The 18,814-nt window shown below is 37.5% G+C and overlaps 1 protein-coding gene across 3 annotated transcripts in view; it reads left to right on the forward strand.

The window, feature by feature from the left end:
- The window catches only part of Arap2 (ArfGAP with RhoGAP domain, ankyrin repeat and PH domain 2), a 186,519-nt gene that overhangs the window by 117,698 nt on the left and 50,007 nt on the right, over window positions 1–18,814 (forward strand). For all 3 annotated transcript variants that reach the window (XM_004656108.2, XM_045130025.1, XM_045130023.1), the window contains exons 20-23: window positions 7,049–7,212; window positions 9,847–10,059; window positions 13,503–13,608; window positions 17,775–17,922. In XM_004656108.2, coding sequence (XP_004656165.2) covers window positions 7,049–7,212; window positions 9,847–10,059; window positions 13,503–13,608; window positions 17,775–17,922 — 631 coding nt within the window. The remainder of the gene's footprint in view (window positions 1–7,048; window positions 7,213–9,846; window positions 10,060–13,502; window positions 13,609–17,774; window positions 17,923–18,814) is intronic.

An 18,814-nucleotide genomic window follows, 5' to 3' on the forward strand; every position in this document is an offset into this window, starting at 1 on the left:
GTAAGTAGAAAAAAGAACAGGAGGTACACATGCCTGTGACAGGAGTGGGGGGAAACCTCCCTGGGGTTCATCTCAGTTGTTGAAAGAAAGTATTTTGAAAATTATATACCAATAAATTTAACACATTATAGTTAATGTAAAATTTCAGTTTTAAACATGAATTGAGCAAGCACATGCCCATGCAGCTTTTTTGTGTGCATCTGTTTAGATGTGCATGGGCGTGTATGAGTGTGTGTGTACAGGTGCAAGTTGGTAGCAGTACGATTGTACGCATTTGTGTAGAGTCCAACTACTGCAGGAGTAGTTCCTAAGGTACCATCTGCCTTATTTTATTTATTTATTTGTTTGTTTATTTTGGAGACCTGGCAGTGAGTCCCAGGGGTTTTGTCTGTCTTTGTCTACCTTTAAAAATAAAATAAAAATAAAAATAAAATATGCCTACCTTTAAAAAAATTGTTAACCTCAATACACTAACATACTGTACACCAATCATACTCCCCTTGGAATATCTTGTTTCCTCCTTTTCCCCAACCCCACTCTACTGAGGGCCCTCCTCAGTGGGGGTATCTGTAATCACTGTGGGGTTATGAATTCAACTGTGGGCTCCTGTGGGGAAGAAAATGCTTCATAGTACTCCTTCCCACACTGTGCCTCACGTGTGTGCCCCTCCATCCGCATTGCTCTCTGAATCTGAGGGCACGTTATTCTCAGGCTCTGTTAGTTGAGCTCTCAGCAGCCTCTTATTTTCTGGCTCAATGAGTTTTGAATCTCCATGTAGAAGGATATCTAGCTAGCAGTGAGAACATCAGTCATATTTAATATCATGAAAATGTGGGGCTGGAGAGATGGCTCACTGATTAAAGCTCATGCCCATGAAGTCTAAAGACCCAGATTCGATTCCCCAATACCCATGTAAGCCAGATGCACATGGTGGCCCATGTGTCTAGAGTTTGTTTGCAGTGGCTGGAGCACCCCATTCTCTCTCTATCTGATTTTTCTCTTTTAAATAAATAAATAATAAAATCAATAAAATGCAAATTAAAATCCAATTGAGGTAACATTCTGTCACTGGAAAAATTAAGACTATAAAATGTCAGTAAATGAGTGATCAAGTATGATGGGACTCTGGTAAAATGATTCATTCATTTTGTAAAATAATTCAGCTACATCATTTTTATTTATTTATTTTTTGTTTGTTTGTTTTTTTCGAGGTAGGGTCTCACTCTGGCTCAGGCTGACCTGGAATTCACTATGTAGTCTCAGGGTGGCCTCGAACTCTCGGCAATCCTCCTACCTCTGCCTCCTGAGTGCTGGGATTAAAGGCGTGTGCCACCACGCCCGGCTTACATAATTTTTAAATAAAGTTAAAGCGCACTCACTATATATCCTACCAGATTAGCTCCTGGCTATTTACTCAAAATACATCACCCCATATGAGCACAAAATGATTCCATAGGTATTCAGATTAGCTCTATTTGTGAAAACTTAAATGTTGGAAAACATTAAATGTCCCTTGGTGAGTGAATAAACAGTAGGTGGCACATTCATACACAGAGTACAGGTTACCGTCTAGTGACGTATATATTATCAGTATGACTACACTTGAAGATTTCAAACATTGCTGGTCGTGGTGGTGCACGCCTTTAATCCCAGCACTTGGGAGGCAGACGTAGGAGGATCACTGAGTTCTATGCCACCTTTAGACTACAGAGTGAATTCCAGGTCAGCCTGAGCTAGAGCGAAACCGTAAAGAAAGAAAGAGGGAGGGAGGGAGGGAGGGAGGGAGGGAGGGAGGGAGGGAGGGGAGGGAGGGGAGGGAGGGAGGGAAGAAAAGAAAGAAAGAAGATAAAAAAGAAAAGAAACCAGGGCTGGAGGGATGGCTTAGCGGTTAAGCGCTTGCCTGTGAAGCCTAAGGACCCCGGTTCGAGGCTCGGTTCCCCAGGTCCCATGTTAGCCAGATGCACAAGGGGGCACACACGTCTGGAGTTCGTTTGCAGAGGCTAGAAGCCCTGGCGCACCCATTCTCTCTCTCCCTCTATCTGTCTTTCTCTCTGTGTCTGTCACTCTCAAATAAATAAAAAAATGAACAAAAAATATAAGAAAAGAAACCAAACATCGTGCTGAACAAGAGAAGCTGAAGGAGAGGAATAGTATGTCTTTATTTCTACAAAGGCCATAGCTGACGGTCTAATGTAGAGTGATAGTTGTGTTTATTGACTACCAGCATATTTTTCTGTTTACTGTGTTTTTTTTTTTTTTTTCAGGATGGTGGGTAGGAGAAGGGATTCATAGCAAGAAATTGTGGGGAATATGGTAGTAACGGGCATGAGAAATTTCTGCATATTGATTTTTGCTATAGTCACAAAGAATGATGCATCTGTAAAAATGTTTTTAACTGCCCAATTAGGATGAATACAATTTAGTACACTGAAATTCTTACACCTATTAGCAATAAGATAATTTGTTATTTTCCTCAGGAAACAAAAACTTTATATAATTAGTACATTTTTCTTTGCGAACTTGCTTAGAAAATGTAAAGAAAAAGACAGTGAACATTTCTGAGGATATGTTCTAGTCATAAGAAGTCCATTTCTGACAAGGCTAGATTACTTTCTAAGGCAGAGTATAAGCTTCTTTTGAAAGAAGAGAACTACATCTTATGTTTCAGGAGGCTACTTCTAGGTCCATTCCAATAACATCTTTGGGACAAGTTTTTCAGGAAACCCTGTATGATTTTATATGCATAAGATGAGAAGATGAAGAAGAAGTTATATCACTGTCCCTTACTGTGTGAGCATTTTGGGAACTGAGGACCAAGACTAACTTGTTCGATACAACTTCCTGAGCCAATTCCTTCTGTGCTTTAGTTCGCCCTCCATAAACAGAGGTCGTGGCACAAAGGCTTGGCTGTCTCCACCACAAAGCTCTGTGCAGAACATCCAAGGATTACTTGGTTTAGAAGCCAGCCACACATACCTTTGCCTGCAAGAGACCAGTCAACACTGATTTATGTGATTTGTTTCTTAGAACCTTTTCTTTTTTTCCTTTCTTTTCTTTTTTGTTAAGTAAAGGTGTATGTGAAGAAGGAAACAAAGTACTCATGGGTTTTCTAACCAGAGACAACTTAATAGATTGGCCAATTAAGAGGAATTTGTACATGATGCAATGGTGTATTCTCTGCTTTTTGTAATGCACATATATGTGAGTGTGTGAGAGAGGGAGTGTGTATGTGAGAGAGAGAGAGGGGGCAGAATGAATATGAATGGCTCCTTAATTCCTTAACCTTTCTCTGGTGGTTGGGATTTATGCTTGTGTCTGTTTTTAGGTGCTCTGGTAAATACTTGTGTTGATGTGCACACGTGCATGAGGAGTGAACAGAAATAGATGTCATGCCTTTATTCCAAATTATATGTGTGTGGTTTGAATTATGTATGTTAAGTTTCTTGGAACATATGGCTAAGTCTTTTTAAGAATATATACACAGTCTTATAAGGTACCGTCTTTGCTTCACTCCACACTCAGTAGCGGTTTACGTAATGTATTTTAAATCTTCGATAAACTGCTTTGGCTTTGCTGTTGTCATGCATATCTGATTGTTGGGTAGTTGTGTTTATTGACTACCAGCATATTTTTCTGTTTACTGTGTTTTTTATTATTTGTGACAATATCTCTATAGAGGACTTTGGGGTTTCTATTTTTGCATAAATGTTTAGATTTTTTTTTTCTTTTTGAGTCATATTTGTGTGTTTCAGTCTTAGTTAAAATAATTTTTAGAGTACATTATTGTATGCAGTCGTATTTATGGGGCCTGTTATCTGAAGCGATGTCTGGTTCTTGTCAGTAGGCTAGGTTTAGAAGATTGTAAACTATTTGTGGCTTCTATACTGCAATGTTTGGAGAGACTACTTATTAGTCTTTGGGCCCAGTTTCTAGGTTTATTGAAGTACTTTTAATTCATTGTAACAAATTGAAATGTTTCTTCCTGTGACTTTGAAATTTATTCTTGAAAATCACCAACTGTATAATTAAATTCTCTGTAATTAGAATTCATCAAAATAACTCTTTTTCATAGTTTGGGAATATACTTGAATGCTTCCTTGTGAATTGTTTTTGTTGTTGTTGTTGTTTTGGTTTTTCGAGGTAGGGTCTTTACTGTAGTCCCGGCTGACCTGGAATTCAGTATGTAGTCTTCTCAGGGTGGCCTCAAACTCACAGCGATCCTCCTACCTCTGCTGGGATTAGAGGTGTGTGCTACCACACAGCTTCCTTGTAATTCTTGTCTAAATTGTGAAGTGGTTGTTTGGTAAAACTTGAAGGGACAAGGCTGATCAGCATTTTTGTTTTGTCTTGTGATGCTTTTTTCTGATGCCCATTGTATGGATGAGCATCTGAGAGCAAGGTTACTGAACAGATGCTGCTAAATGTGAGTCATCTATAGGAGTAGAGGATGCATTTAAAATTAACTCCTTGACAAGTTGACTTAGGAGTTAACTTGTCATGACTTTCTCTATTCTCTAGAAGTTCACAAGAAGACAGCTGAACTTTTGTCACAGGATTACTTCTGACTCAAAGGGAAATTTCAAGTTTGAAATGTTCATGGTTCGTGGTAGAATTACACTGGTATTATGGCAGGACTATTGACTATTTGGATTTATTTTACTGATTTCTGGAATAGTTACTCATTTTAGTAGTTTTATGCAGACGCTTTCAAAGATTTTGAGCCTAACTAACAGTTTAATTTTAAAATAAAAAAGTCTATGTACATAAAAATAAGAATTTAGGAGTGCATAATTTTAGCTTACTAACAGTTTAATTTTAAAATAAAGTCTATGTACATAAAAATAAGAATTTAGGAGTGTGTAATTTTAGCTTAGGTCTATATAATGTAGGGTCTTGCTATTTCTGAAGCTAATTGCCCAAGTTATTTCATTTAGGCAAATAAACTCAGCCATCAAATGTTTAGGGTAATGCCCAGCAAATAAAAAGGTTATAGAATCTCAGAAGTATTAGGCCATGTGTCAGAATTCTTCAAGAGAAAAAAATTACAAAAGGTCAGGGCTCCTATGGTGTCATGCAGAGTAAAAGCAATGGGTACAGAAGTCAGACAGCGAGCAGTAAGGATGGCAGGCACCAGTGTCAGTGAAAAGCAGAGGTTCTGACAAGGGCATACTCTGAGAAGTGACCACATGATGGTACTGGGGCTTTGTCCTCATGAAGGAGCACAGCAAGGAGAGAAAACAGGGAAACGGGAGATCCTACTTAAATGAGGGCCAGTGATGCTCAAAAATGGAAGACTTTACTCTTCTCCTACCCTTCCCCCTGCCACAAGTTCACACAGTTCCTCCTTGTTTTAGGGGACATTGAATCTAAAGTATTCTCCCCGTAGCTGGAAAACAAGATTGAACTATTTTCCTTTGGTGTAAATATAGTCAATATACATCAGTAATCTTTTTTTTTTTTTTTTAATTTTATGCTGGGGATAAGATTTGAGAACATGTATCCCATAGGAACCTGGCACCAGTGCCTTGAGTGGTGACTAAAGTATTTCCCATTCTTGCCTATGCAGTTTGGCATCTGGCCACTAAAGCATATCTATAGGCAGAGAGCACAGTTGCTATTGATGGATTAAGATGGGAAACCTGTGGCTCGTCAAGCATGAGAAGATAACATGGGGAGGGTGAGGGGGGAATGTCTGGTAACTCCATGTGCAGTACACTGTTTGGGGAGGAGTTTAAACAGCCAGCCAAAGAACAGACTGTATTTATTATAAATCCAGGATATGTCTTTTCTATTGTATCTTGAATATAGATGAGTGGCAGATCACAGTTGCAGAGGAGAACACAGGCTGAATTCATCTTGGAAGAACACGAGCTGTAAGGACCTAAGGCCAATTATCCAGCATGTGTCATTAGCCTGGCCTGGCTGTGAACGTGTTCTGGTAGTAGAGAGGAACAGGGATTAAAAGCATAGAAGATTAAGAAGATAATCTTATTTGTGGTTTTAATGACTTCAAGGGATAATAAAAGTCTGAAGTAAGATAATGTTAGAAGAGTAAGCAGTGATGTTTTGGGAGAATGGAGCCAAAAAATATTGTGTGTGATTATGTGGACATGCTTGATAGGATAGACCATGCTACATTTAATGACCCTAGATTTCAGGTGGGAAAAGTAGATAATTGTGGCTCCAGGAGCAATTTGGCTTGGCGAGAAGGACAAGGCGTGACATACTTACTGCACATGAAGGTAAAGGTGTCAAAACCAGCGTTCAGTAGTCGTGTGTTTTAACCCTATGTTGTGCTCAGCCAGTGGCAGATGTGAGAACTTGTGTAAACACATAGTTCCTGGTGGCCTTTGCTTTCCGTGCTGGCCTTAAACTGGTGATCCTCTTGCCTCAGCTTCTCAGCAGCTTAAATTACACATGTGTGTCAATATATGTGGTTCTGAAATGCCTCTTGATTTCAGTAAGATCTGACTCACAAATGAAGGCCAGCTATAACCCAGAGATATGATTTTCATGACGGGGATAAAACCACAGGCCCAGATGATGTGTCTCCAGTTGTTCTGGAAGACGGGAAGGCACTGAGCTTACACATAACCTTGTCATTTAGAAAGAGGAAGTGAGGATGGGATAGGAAATGAGAAACCAGAAAGATAGGAGGGAAATCCAGAAGTAGAAGTCTTATTAGATGATGATATTTTTTCTTTATTTAAGAACTGATATCACCAACAATTCTAAAATATTTTAAGGAAAATAAAACACTACATAGATTTTAGAAGTGATTGATGATGTTAGAAAGATAATTGAAGATTGAAAAGGGGACGCTGTGGATTAGGATAATTTCCTTGTTCTAAAAAGAGCTGTGACTGTCCAGACAAAAGAGGGACAGTGTGGGTTGATGGAGAGGGGAAGGCAAAGGAAGGGTTTTGCTTATGGTGTAGGAGAGAGGGTCACATGAATGTGGCTTTCAGAGTAATCTATGTTGAAATAACTTTTTTTCTTTAAAAGACAAAGTGAAGTTATACTTTGAAATGCTTTTTAAACATTCCAGAACATTATACATCCATGGGCATACCAAGCTGGATTTCACAGTCTGGCATACTGCAATTGAAAAAGCAGCAGGTACAGATGGCAGTGCATTACCAGAGCAGCAGCTCAGCAAAAACGACGTCCCCATTATCGTGAACAGCTGTATAGCATTCGTTACACAGTATGGTATGTATCACTGGCTTTTTATTTAACTCCTAGAACTTGTGGCAGCATTCTCACAGTTCCTACATGGTGCCTCCATTGGGATGAATTAGCTCCCGTTCCATTTATAAGTGCAGCAGTGAAGGGGAAAGGCAGAGTTACTGCTCAACCAACTGCCCTTCCCTCTCCCAACAAAACTCATCTTTTTCTTTTTACCATTAACTTTGTCCTTTATATGCATAAAATATTACAGAGTGTGCTGAACTCATATAAAACATGTAAAATATTAAAGACTTTCTCAGAGGCAGCAAGCTAGAACAAAGCCAAGGGAAACACAGAATGACTGTGAAAGTGCTCTTGGTACACAGACCAAGTGTGTGCATAGTATTCCTGTCAACGTGTTCTTTGTCATGTGAAGAAGCATGCTCATTATTGTAATAGAGTTGGCTTTTTAGTGACAGCTACTATTATGAACAACTTAAAAGTAAAGGCAATTTCATATATTCCAATATAGTCTAGCTTCATTGTAGCTTCATGCACTGGTAGGTGTTTTAGGTATGCCTAAAAAAGTAACATGCATTTGCCATATTTATTCATTTCCAAATTATTATTGATCCTTCAAATTTATTTATATGCACATATGTCCTTCATGTTTCTAAAAGATTAAGGAAGTTCTTTTTAAAAAAAAAATTCTTAACTTTATTTTAAATGAATGAATGAGCTTTTTTGTTGTTATTCTGGTCATCAGAGCTCCTCTGCCTGCTAGCCAAGTACCCTGCCACTGAGATTTACTCCCAAGTGCATTTTAAATATAAAGTTGTTTCTACCTTTTAACTGGTGGATACATGCTATTTCTTTAAAGTACAAATGTGGAAAGAAATAAAGTGATTGACATGTTCTCTGGAGGTTGTCTTAACATTATCGTTCTATTAACATAAGTGGTATTTGGGGTATGTTGATTGGAAAAGGCATTTCCCCAGCCTCTCAGCTTGCCTTTTTTCTCCCTCCCTCCCTCCTTCCCTTCCTTCCTTCCTTCCTCCTTCCTCCCTCCCTCCCTTTCTTTCTTTCTTTTTAATATGGCGAGTTAGAAAGACAGACTCTGACCAAAAAACAATGTATGGAGAAAGTAATGCCACATTAATGCCATATACTGAGATTGAGGAGCAATGTTTAAAAAATATTGAGGTAGGAAGTTAAGCTGGTAAATGGTACAGGAGAATTAATTCCTTATTGTTGTGACTTGATTACGGCATGTATAAGTCTGTGTGTTATGTATATATGTAATGGTGTGTGCATGCGTGTGTGTGTATGTATGGGTACAATTATAGGAATTAAAACCCAATTAAAAGTGGATATGCAATATTGGAAATGGTGCCATTGGGTTGTTCAGCACTGCAGTTTTCTAGGGTAGCAGAAACGAGAAAGGATTAAGGATAGATGCTGAAAATCAGCCCTACTCATAACTGAGCAAAATAAATATAACAGAGGGAGGAAAAAGGGGGAAATGAGGATCATGAAGTCTTAAAAGCATTACAGTATCTATAACTTTCCACTCATGATCATGCACACAACCCCAATTGAACTCAGTGGTTAAAAAAAGCATGAAAGTAAGAAGGGGATTAATGGGAAAAGAGCAGCATGTTCCTAGGAAGGGGATTTGGGGCAGGGGATAAGTTCACAATATATGCATGGATGAAAATGTCAAAAGTGGGATTTAAAAAATGTCAGAAGGCTAGAGAGATGGTTTAGCAGTTAAGGTGCTACCTGCAAAGCCTGAGGACCCAGGTTCTAATCCCTTGGAGCCATGTAAGCCAGATGCACAAAGTAGCATATGTGTCTTGAATTCATTTGTAGTGGCTGGAGGCCCTGGCATGCCCCTTCTCATTCTCTTTCTCTGTCTTCTTTTTCTCTCTCTAATACAATAGATAAATAATAAAATTTAAAAAGCATCAGAGATTCTGGTGGCTTATCAGACAGTGTAAGCAAGCAGTGCTCATTAGCTCAAGACTGAAAAGCATCCACACAATAACTGATAGTCATGGGGACAGCGAGCTAAGTAAATGAGAATTGGGCCCAAAAGCAAGATTGTGGGGTGAAAGAATTTCTATGCAGAAAACAGACAAGAAACTTGGGCTTGAAACGGAGAAGGGTGAGAGCCCTGGGCCTGGGATAAGGGAGGATTTGTGAATTTGAATTGTCACCATCATAATCGTCTCTCCTTGTCTGCTACTAATCATTGCTACTCTCATTTCTGTGGACATCTAATGACGGAACTCTGTGAGTAAGGTGAAGGTTGACACAGAGAGCAACTAATACACAAATATGCAGTGTGAAATTCAGACAGCTTATATCAGAGAGCTTCATTTTTTTTTTTTGTCAAATGTAGGAAGGATTATATTTTAGGAAACTAAGGAAAGGGTAGTTGAGATTAAAAAGAAAAGACATGGAGAAGAGGATGGAGAACTAATGATAGCTTATTCATCAGGTTTATATTTTAAAAGCTATGGTTAGGGTTACAAAGTCAGCTTGTGCACAGTGAGCTATTTAGTTCATCTCTACATAAGACTTTGTTCTTTTCCTAAGGTGTCATACATGTCGTAGTAGATATTTAAATTTAGACTTTTTCATATACGTGTTTGTTTTTAATTTTAAACAAAGGTTTGGGATGCAAATACATCTATCAAAAGAATGGCGATCCTGTGCACATAAGTGAGCTCCTAGAAAGTTTCAAAAAGGATGCAAGAAGTGTTAAATTGAGAGCAGGTAAACACCAGCTTGAAGATGTGACGGGCGTGTTGAAAAGCTTTCTCTGTAACATAGATGATGCCCTTCTTACTAAGGAGCTCTACCCATATTGGATCTCTGCATTAGGTAAGAACCATGATGTACACTGAGCAGTTTGCCTCCTAAGCTAATCCTCAAATGTCCTAAGTCCTGGATGATCTGAAAAGTCTTGTATGACTCTTGTTCATCCTTTTGTCATTTATCCTACCTCAATGTGCACAGCAATGTTTTTATTTATTTTCCATAGGTTCCGTAAAGTAAAGTTTTATTACATCATGAGGAAACTTAAGAAATGACCTTAGAAAAAAGTTTATTAAATCATTCCTTTTGTCATGTTGACTTTAACAAAATCTATTTTGCATGTGTTAGTTGAAAAATGGCTCATTTTGCTAAAACAGTACATCAATAAGGACTTTTTAATAATTGGTTTTATATTATAGCATTTGCTTTTCATTTGTGATATATATATTATATTTTTATATTTTATATTTATATTCTATATATATTTGCTTCATATATATATATATATATATATATATATATATATATATATATACACACACACACATACATATATATATATATATATATTTGTAATACTTTTTTTCTAAAGTAGTTATTTATTTACAAGCAGAGAAAGAAAAGAGAGCCAGACAGAAAGATAGAAAATGGATGCATCAGATCAGGTCCTCCAGCTGCTGCAAAGAAACTCCAGATGCATGGGCCACTTTGTACATCTGGCATTACAGGGGTACTAGGGAATCTAACCTCGGTAGTTAGGCTTCCCAGGCAAGTGCCTTAACTGCTGATCCATCTCTCCAGCCTGATTTTATTTAGTGAACTATAAACATTACTCATACAGACAGCATTTTCAAAATGATAATTTTCAATGTTTATTTTTTTAATAACTAGTGATGTTTGTCGACCATAATGATAGATCTATTTCTTACACATTCAGTTTCAAGAGATTTTTTTCTTTGAGAATGGGTGTCAAGTTTCAGTTATCTAACTAACATGTTACAGAACTGAGTTTGAAATCATATCACAAAATACCTGCAGTTTGAAAAGTACAAAGTGACCCCTACTAGCGTCAGCAAGAAGTGAAACATTTCGTAATCCTTAACACTCACTTCAAAGGGTAGTCTTTAATTTATTCCCAGCTGTTTCTCAAATCAGGAGGGTTAACGGTGAATCCAAAGAGAGATAATGGTTTAGTTTCCTGGGATATACATTAAGTAATTGGATAAACACATTGCCTTAATCCCAGTTTCCTTGGAACTTTCATGTTTTTTTGTTTTGTTTTGTTTTCAGAGAATCTTATGACCTGTAACTACAAAGTTACTTATAGTATCTGTATTTTATGAAGTCTTATACTTTCCATAAAATCAATGACTAAAATTGATACCCAAATTGTTTTCGCTAAAACTGTCCATTGTCATTGACAAAGCAAACTTCACTCTAGTCAGTTCACTAGCAGGAGGTAGTTGGCAAGTGGTCAGCAGGGATCAAAAAGTTATGTCTTTCAACTTTGACTTGGGAATGAATTCTTTGAAAATTTACTCCGAGAAAGCTGTGAAGCCTTTATATCTTTTGTGTTAGATGCAGCAGACTGCTGCCAGACAATTGAGAATGCCTGGCATCGGGTCTGACGGAGAAAAATCCAAACTCTAGAAAACTTTGTGAGGGAACTTTCTTGGGTTCTGCTCTCCTAAGAACACACTGAAGTGACATGCCAACTATTTATGTAGTATGTGATCTGTTCTTCTAAGAGCAGTTAGGTTACCTGAACACTAAACTAAATTTCTCTTTCCATTTCCTCCTTCCCTTCCTTTCTCTTCCCTCCCTCCCTCCCTCCTTCCTTCACAGCAAATCTCTGACCCCAGCTTCCTGAGTGCTGGGGTTAATAGGCATAAATTACCATGTCTAGCTTCATTATATTTTCTTTACAGTCTCTTTCCTGAGTTTTGCTTTTCTATTGATTGTCAGCATTTGGAAAAGACCTTTTTATTTTTATAAGCTAAATGAAAATATACTTACATTTCTACTTGTTATATGTTGTAATATTAATTAAATTGTACTGAATAAATGAACCTACCCCTAAAATATAAACTAGATGACATGAGGACAAATATTAGGATTGCGCTAGGGATAAAACTCTTTTGCAGCATAGTTTTTTTTTAATGTAATTTAGAAAATTTCCCTAATTTCTTTTCCACAGTAATCAACTAGGTTACATAAGTCATTGTGACCATTTCTAGTTTTATAGACTTATATGCAGCCTAAATGAGTACAAAAATAAAACAACAAAACATAACTAGCAGTTTTCAATAAGAGTGTACTTTAAAAATGTGTTATACAATTTCTTACATCCCCAGGGATCCTAAAGACCTTTACAGGTGACTGCATACATTTAAGGAATTGTTAGTATGCTCTTGACTCTTTGTGAATAGAATCCTTGAGGGAATGAACAAGTTCCCAAAGGTCACTGAGAATTGAAAGGGAATATATGGTGTACAGTCAACACAAGGTGTTTCCCATGTCAGCTAGTAGGTTAGACCGAACACTGCTTATAGCCCATAGAGTCTAGAACTTGAATTAGCAGCAGGGGTTGAGAAGCCACTATCTATAGTCCAAGTATGTGACTTCTGGAATTAATAGAATAAAGGGCAATTCCTTCTCACCTTTCTTTTTATAAAAAATATTTTACTTGACAGAGAAAGAGGGAGAGACAAAGAGAGACAGACAGACAGACAGACAGAGAATGGGCACACCAAGGCCTCTAGCCACTGCAAACGAACTCCAGATGCTTGTGCCCCCTTGTGCTTCTGGCTCACATGGGTCCTGGGGAATCGAACTAAACCTCCCTCCAGCCCTCCTTCTCAGCTTTCTATTAGCAAACTGATTTATCTCTTTCATGGCAAAGGCACATCATCCTCTAAACCTGGACCAGGGTATTAAGACATGAGTTCTCCCACTGCCCCCACACCTTTCCCAAGGACTTGGGCTAGCAGGGCTGATAAGAGGCTTTTTATGTAGGTCAGAGTTGTAATACACAGGACCTAGACCTGGAATGTCTCATGGCTTTGGACTTACAATTTCATAAGGAAAAGAGGTGAGAAATGCCATTTTGAAATACAAATAATGAAGTCTGTCTGTAGCCAGAGTTAATATACATTTGACTTAGATTTTCAGTTTGAATTTTGAGCACATGGTTGGATGTATTCATTCATTAGGTTTAATTTAAGCTGTTTATAAAATAGAAGTTTAAAAAGTACTTCTTGCTCTACTTAGAAAATGCTTAATTTTAAATTACAGGTCAAGAAATTCATAGCTGTAACTGTGGAATATTTGTATGAATGAATGATTTTTTTCAGAATTATGGGAAATTGTATTAGAAGTTTGAATGTTTCTTTTTTTTCCCCATGTGTTGCACCACATATCAATTTATAGCTAATGTTTAAATATCATATGTTTGGGAAAATTTGTAATAGAAATGCATAGCTTAAACGTAAGGAATGTTTTTCCTGTAGACACACAGGATGACAAGGAAAGGATGAAAAGATACCGAGCATTTATACGTACTCTTCCTGCAGTCAACAGAGCGACACTGGCTGCCATAGTTGAACACCTTTACAGGTGGGTGGATATGTGCACTTTCCTAGATATTTCAAACCATAGCTGTTAATGATATTATTTTTTTTAAAGAAAAACTTGTGGCTAACCTTTTGCATGTTACTGTGAGCCCTTTGTCCTATCTTAAGAACTTCTTTGTTATGCTGTTTTCTGTAGTCAAGGCATATTTACAAGTTAAGTAGTACTAGATAATTTCTTAACTGAAATAGAAATAATCACATGCAGCATTGTAGATAATCTATATAATTTCTTTTGGGTATGAAGTTGGAGAATGAAGAAATAATTTTTCTTACTGTACTATATAAATATTGTTTTCATTATATATTCCTGTTTCTGCCTATGATATGTAGGGGAGATATTTTCATAGAGAATTTTATAGCATGCATCATGAAATTACATACTGAGTGATTCATTGAATGTTGAGGGACCAGATTTCAGAAGGAGTCTGCCTAGGACAACAATGTTTACTTTTGAGAAGACTTTATAAGTTTTTTTTAATGATCAGTTTGTTTTCCAACCTAGGATATTTTGGTATCAGATTCCCTATTATATGAGAAAAAAATTAGTATTTTATTTATTTAATTATTTATTGGAAAGAGGAAGGATTGGTCTGTGAGTATTGGTTTCAAAAGGAATTATTACCAACATTAATAAGTGAATATTTTGAAATATTTTTAAGTTATCCCCTTGAATAAAATTTTAAATATCTCTGTTTTGATAAAATTGTTGATTTGCAGACTAGATTGAGGAATATTCTATACTGTTTATTTTGCTCTTTTTCCTAGCCAACTAGTAGTTCTCTTGTGTATAAACTGTTACTGTCAAATGTCTTTATCAACTTTTTGTGTATTTTAAAAATTTTTATTTTTGATGTTAAGCATATGCTCTACCACTGAGCTACATCCTCAGCCTATCAAACAGATGCCTTTTTCTGCATCAGGCAAACAATAGTATATGAGATGCTGGGATGGAATTTGAATCTTAGTGTGTAGCATGGAATTGTATAAGATGAAATTAAAACTGCATTATGTGTAGGAGGGCCAAGAAATGCCTGAGGTCCTGGAAATTCTTCAAAGGTGTGAAGAACCAGGTGAGAACAAAGATAAATGCTATGTGGTCTTAGCTACTCAGGAGGCTGAGATGGGAGGTTGTTGAGCCCCGGAGTTCCAAACCATCCTGGACATTGTCTAAATATACACGTACCAAGCACCAAAAGTACAAACTAGTCAGTGGGTACATGGATCCTTCAGGACACAGGAATACTAGGAGTTGTGACCACTTATTGCTATTGGACGAAGTTTGTGAAAGATTCCTGCAAAACCATTAGGATTTTATGCGTTCAGATGATAAATGATCAACTCTGTTTTGGCACATTAACTCCTTTGATGGGATTGTTTGGGAAGAGGAAGAAAAACTAATGAGGAAACCATTTCTAGACTAATAAAAGATGAGGGAATGGTGGCATACACCTTTAATCCCAACGCTCGGTAGGGGGGTAGAGGGAGGAATATTGCCATGAATTTGAGGCTACCCTGAGACTACATAGTACATTCCAGGTCAACCTGGTCTAGAGTGAGACTACCTCCAAAAAAAAAAAAAAAAAAAAAAAGAACAAAGAAAGAAAGGAGAGAGGGAGGGAGTCCTCAGTGCTGAGTGACTAGAAACTTGGAAGGCTGGTTATGTAATATTGTGCTCTATCTGGATATGAAGAAATTTAAAAGAAGGAATAAATTTTATATTGTGTCAAATAACTAATTCCAGAAATTAAGGCTTTAATAGAAACTAAAGACATAGTAGCGAAAGGTAGCTCTCTGTCTCTTTGGCCAAGGTCTGAGTGAGGTAGCATTTGTTCAGTCTCTACCCTTCTTAGAAGATTACATCTGCCTTCAGGGGCAGCCACTCACATATTGTGGATTTACTGGATGGATGTGTGTGTCTTTTTTGTGTGTTTTGTTTTGTTTTTCGAGGTACAGCCCAGGCTGACCTTGAATTCACTATGTAAACTCAGGGTGGCCTCAAACTCACAGTGATCCTCCTACTTCTGCCTCCCAAGTGTTGGGATTATTAAAGGCATGTGCCACCACGCCTGGCTTAACCCACAGATTTTTTTTATGCACTCCCTTGATGAAAGCTAGAATCTTTGAATTTGAGATTCTGAGAGTCTACAGCAGAAGCAGACACAGAGATGTTTTCTGGGTGTTTACAGGGTGTTGTAAATAATAGTACCAAAGTGGTCCCACCCTCTCTTATTAAATTCCAATCTGTTTGCTTCTTACAGTTCATATATGATGACTATACTTGCTTTATCTCTCTCTGCTATGCAGTTCTGCATTTTATTTTGGATTTCTTGCATTGTCATATATATTACCATGTTTACTGACTTTTGCTTGTGCCTACTAGAATCTACAAACTGTATACACAGAAACACCTAGCTTAGGGTTACCATATTCTCGGAATGGAACTTGCTCTCTCGCTATCTATATATTTCCAAAGTTAATTGAGCAGATGTGGTCTGTTCAGTTGATGACAAGTCAGTAGAGACCGTGAAGAGATTTTTGGTTCTCACTTGAATTTTTGTCATTGTAACATTCTCATTTGTTGTGATAGTTGCACTTTTTTTTTTCTCATTTAACTTTATATGTGTTAACAGTTTTGCTTCACAATATCCAAAGCTTATATCTTACAGATTAACATGTATTACTTTATTTATGTTAACATCTTTTTTTTTTCCAAATCAAAAAAATGTTACTTGTGTATATAGAGCTGAATTTTCTTTTTAATTTAGCATTTGGTTTTTCTGAGATGTATTGGTGTCCTAATTTAAATAACTAACAGGACGGATGTCTGTTACCAGGTGTTTTCTCTTACCTGGTAGGCACTTATGTAACATTTGACCTTGCTATGAGCCTTTAATTTGTAATTTGCCACTGGATACCCAACAATGCCTTATTTTTGCCTCGTTTCCTCTTTTCCATCTTCCCTTTCCTCCTGTTCCTTTACGATGGAGCTGCACGAGCTCCTCTGCGCCACTCTTCCCACTTCATACGTCGCATGTAGGATGCTTCGTTGTCTGGGATTGTTAGAACATGCTCAGTCAACCCTCTACGTGAACTTCAAGCCCTGCGTTGCACTTGCGCTGATCTTTCACTTTCTGTTTGTTTGTGTTTTTTGTTGTGTGTGTGTCATGTGTGGGAGGAGCACTCAGGGAGGTCAGAAGATGATCCCGGATGTTTCTCTTCTCTTGAGACGGGTCCCTTCTGTTAAGATAAGGGCTTTCTTGTTTTGCCACCTTTGCTTGCCAGGTTACTGATTCTCCTGTGTCCACCTCCAGGTGCATTGTAGACATGGGCACCACTGTGCATCTGGTTTACATGGTGCTGCAGAGGATAGAACTCAGGCTGGCAGGCTTGTAAGCAAGCGTCTTTAATTGCTGAGCCATGTCCCCAATCCTTGATCTCTTTGTCACAATACTTTCCCTAATGTTCTTGTAAATTATTAGGTACTTAAAAGAAGGCATCACCTATCTTTTTTAAAGTTACTATGGCTGCCTGGAGAAATGGCTCACTGGTTTAAGGCACATTTATTTATTTATTTATTTATTTATTTATTTGACAGAGAAAGAGGGGGAAGGAGAGAGAGAGAGAGAGAGAGAGAGAGAGAGAGAGAGAGAGAGAGAGAGGGGGGGGGGGGAATGAGAATGGGCATGCCAGGGGCTTCTAGCCACTGCCATGGAACTCCAGACTCTTGCGTCCCCTTGTGCATCTGGCTAATGTGGGTCCTAGGGAATCAAACCTAGGTCCTTTGGCTTTACAGGCAAATGCCTTAATCGCTAAGCCATCACTTCTTCCCAAAGGCACTTTTTTATAAAGCCTAATGGCTTGGGTTTGATTCCCCAGTACCCACATAAAGCCAGATGTACAAAATGGAACATGCATCTGGAGTTTGTAGCAGCAAGACGCCCTGTCTCTATCACTCTTTCTTTGCTTACAAATAAATGAAAAAATTTTAAAAATATTTTAAATACCACTTCACCTTGTATATTGAAGATCTTTAATACATATGTAAATTAACTAATATATACAGTAATGATCAACAAGCTTTTTGGCTTATGGTTCTATGAACTTCTCAAAAGGAAGTGTATCATGATGAGTTGTCCTTTTCTCTCTCAGGGTTCAGAAATGCTCAGAAATTAACCACATGAATGCCCACAATTTGGCCTTGGTCTTTTCATCCTGTTTGTTTCAAACTAAGGGACAAACCAGTGAAGAGGTAAATGTCATCGAGGACCTAATCAATAATTATGTTGAGATATTTGAGGTGAGTATTTCATATCTTGTCCATGTCAAGATGTTTTCGATGCTACTTGCAAAAGTGATGGATATTTTATGGTATTACTCAGGTCTTTATGAACATTTAGAAAAAGGGAATACGAAAGATGTTATATTTCAAGTTTTTAGAGACAAGTAGCTTTCCAAACTATAATCACTTATTTATATTTAGCAGCTTTTGAAGATTTTTTTTCTTTTTTTTACCTGTTGGATAGAATAGTTCTATTTTCAGGTTTTCTGTGTGTTTTCTTTTCTGTCACTATATGCATTCATTAAGCATGTCTACTTGGAGGTGTGAAGTTATGCATTTAACAAATTCAGTATAAACAAAAGCCTGTTAAAATTATTCAATTGAAAGCAACATAACATGCTATTTTTATTGTACTTTCAACTGGAATAAAATCTAAAATATTACTTTATAGCTTTTATTAAGCCATTCCTTTTATTTGACTTCAGTGTGCAATTTTATGAAGTTAGTACTCATGGTTTATCAGCATGCCGCTAAAGTAGGAAAGCTTTTATTGTTCAGATATAGTAGAGGGTGTGAGCCCAGGGTATGTGTGTGGTGGGTCTGGGTAGAGGAGGAGTGCCCAGGGTGAGTATATACATTGGATCTGGGTCAGGGTCTGCTTCTGCCATCACATAACTGACATCCCACTTTTCTTCTTTAAGCTTTTTGAGGATTTTGCAAATGGTATTAATGGAGCTCACTTGTGTGGATGTGATGATACTGAATGGAGTCAAACCAGTTGGAATAACAGTTTATCTCCTTAGAAGTTTTATGTCTTTATCATAATAACTTATCTTAAGATTCCTTGACAGAAGGAAAGGAAGTATCTTTCTAAAATAGAAGTCCCTCAGTTACAGCACAGAGAACTGGT

Source organism: Jaculus jaculus, chromosome 11, assembly GCF_020740685.1.
Source record: "Jaculus jaculus isolate mJacJac1 chromosome 11, mJacJac1.mat.Y.cur, whole genome shotgun sequence".
In the NCBI taxonomy this organism is placed as follows: domain Eukaryota; kingdom Metazoa; phylum Chordata; class Mammalia; order Rodentia; family Dipodidae; genus Jaculus; species Jaculus jaculus.